Source organism: Otolemur garnettii, unplaced genomic scaffold (assembly GCF_000181295.1).
Source record: "Otolemur garnettii isolate 467f Iridium unplaced genomic scaffold, OtoGar3 scaffold00091, whole genome shotgun sequence".
Taxonomy (NCBI): domain Eukaryota; kingdom Metazoa; phylum Chordata; class Mammalia; order Primates; family Galagidae; genus Otolemur; species Otolemur garnettii.
In genome coordinates, this window is record NW_003852486.1 from 1,384,672 (window position 1) to 1,386,034 (window position 1,363).

The following is a 1,363-nucleotide window of genomic DNA, read 5'->3' on the forward strand; positions in this document are numbered from 1 at the left end:
CTCTTTATAGGAAGGGTTTGTAGCAAAAAAATTCAGAGTGTATCCTAGATTTTGTTTTCTTTCAAATAGGCATTCTCCTGTCTTCACTGGGTGGAGATTCCCAAGGAAACCAAAAGATCAATAAGAAATTCTCAGTTCACACTACTTCCTGACCGTTTCTTCAGGCATCTCTTATCGTTGTTTGTCTAATTATCCATAAAAACAGGGCCAATACCTCATCCAGGGGCTTTATTTAAAGCTTTGGACTTCCAAGGTACAAAACTATCATTTTCTTTTTGCCTCCTGTTTAAGGGGCCAGTCTCTAGAAGCCACTCCTCCGATCCCTGTAAAGAGTGGATGCTTAGAGGCTCAGGAGGAATCTTCCCAGATTATCAAGAGAGCTTCCCACCAACAGCCCTGAACAGAGCATCCTTGACCTCTTTGTTCCTCAGGGTGTACACCACAGGGTTCAGTAGGGGGGTGATGACAGTGTAGGTCACAGAGATCAGCTGGTCCTGATCCCTGGTGTTCTCTGACTTGGGCTTGAGGTAGGCGATGGAGGCACAGCCATAGTGGACAATGACCACAGTGAGGTGGGAGGCGCAGGTGGCAAAGGCCTTCTTTCTGCCCTCAGCAGAGGCAATCTTGAGGATTGTAGAGATAATGAGAACATAAGAGATGAAAACCAGACCCATGGGTACAACAAGCACCAGCACACTAATGATCAAAGTCAAGATCTCATTGACAGTGGTGTCAACACAGGACAGCTTCATCACAGGTCGGATGTCACAGAAGAAGTGGGCCACCTTTGTGGCACAGAAAGGTAATCTGAAGACAGATGTCACCTGTGTTATTGCTACAATCAGGCCAATGCTGCAGGCCCCCCAAACTAGCTGGGCACATACCCTCTTGTTCATAATAACTGTGTATCTCAGAGGGTTGCAGATGGCCACATAGCGGTCATATCCCATTGCCGTGAGCAGGAAGCAGTTAGTAATGCCAAAGGTTACAAAAAAAAACATCTGTGTGGCACAACCTGCCAGGGATATGGACTGGCTCATGCCTACAAGGCTGGACAGCATCCTTGGGAGAATGACCAGTGTGTACACAGTCTCTGAAGTGGACAGCATACTTAGGAAGAAGTACATGGGTGTGTGAAGGTGGCGATCAACTCGGATGATGCTTACAATGATCACATTGCCTGCTAGGGTCAGGACGTAGAGTGCAAGGAACACCCCAAAAAGGGTGATCTGGTGCTCATGGAAGCTGGAGAAACCTTGCAAAATAAACTCAGTGATTAGAGTATAGTTCTCTCTCATCCTTGAGTGGTCACCAAATCTAAAGTGTAGAAGAATAAAAGTTACATCGTTTCTGCAAAGCAGTT

The 1,363-nt window shown here is 46.3% G+C and overlaps 1 protein-coding gene across 1 annotated transcript; it reads right to left on the minus strand.

Moving 5' to 3' along the window:
* Positions 1–316: 316 nt before the first annotated feature.
* Positions 317–1,363, minus strand: LOC100956616 (olfactory receptor 10J1). The gene has a single exon (XM_003795368.3). The coding sequence runs from the start codon at positions 1,296–1,298 to the stop codon at positions 372–374; it is 927 nt and encodes a 308-aa protein (XP_003795416.2). The 5' UTR covers positions 1,299–1,363; the 3' UTR covers positions 317–371.

Coding starts and splice junctions, on each gene's coding strand:
- LOC100956616 (XM_003795368.3), bottom strand. CDS start 1,298: ATGAGAGAGAACTATACTCTAATCACTGAGTTTATTTTGCAAGGTTTC.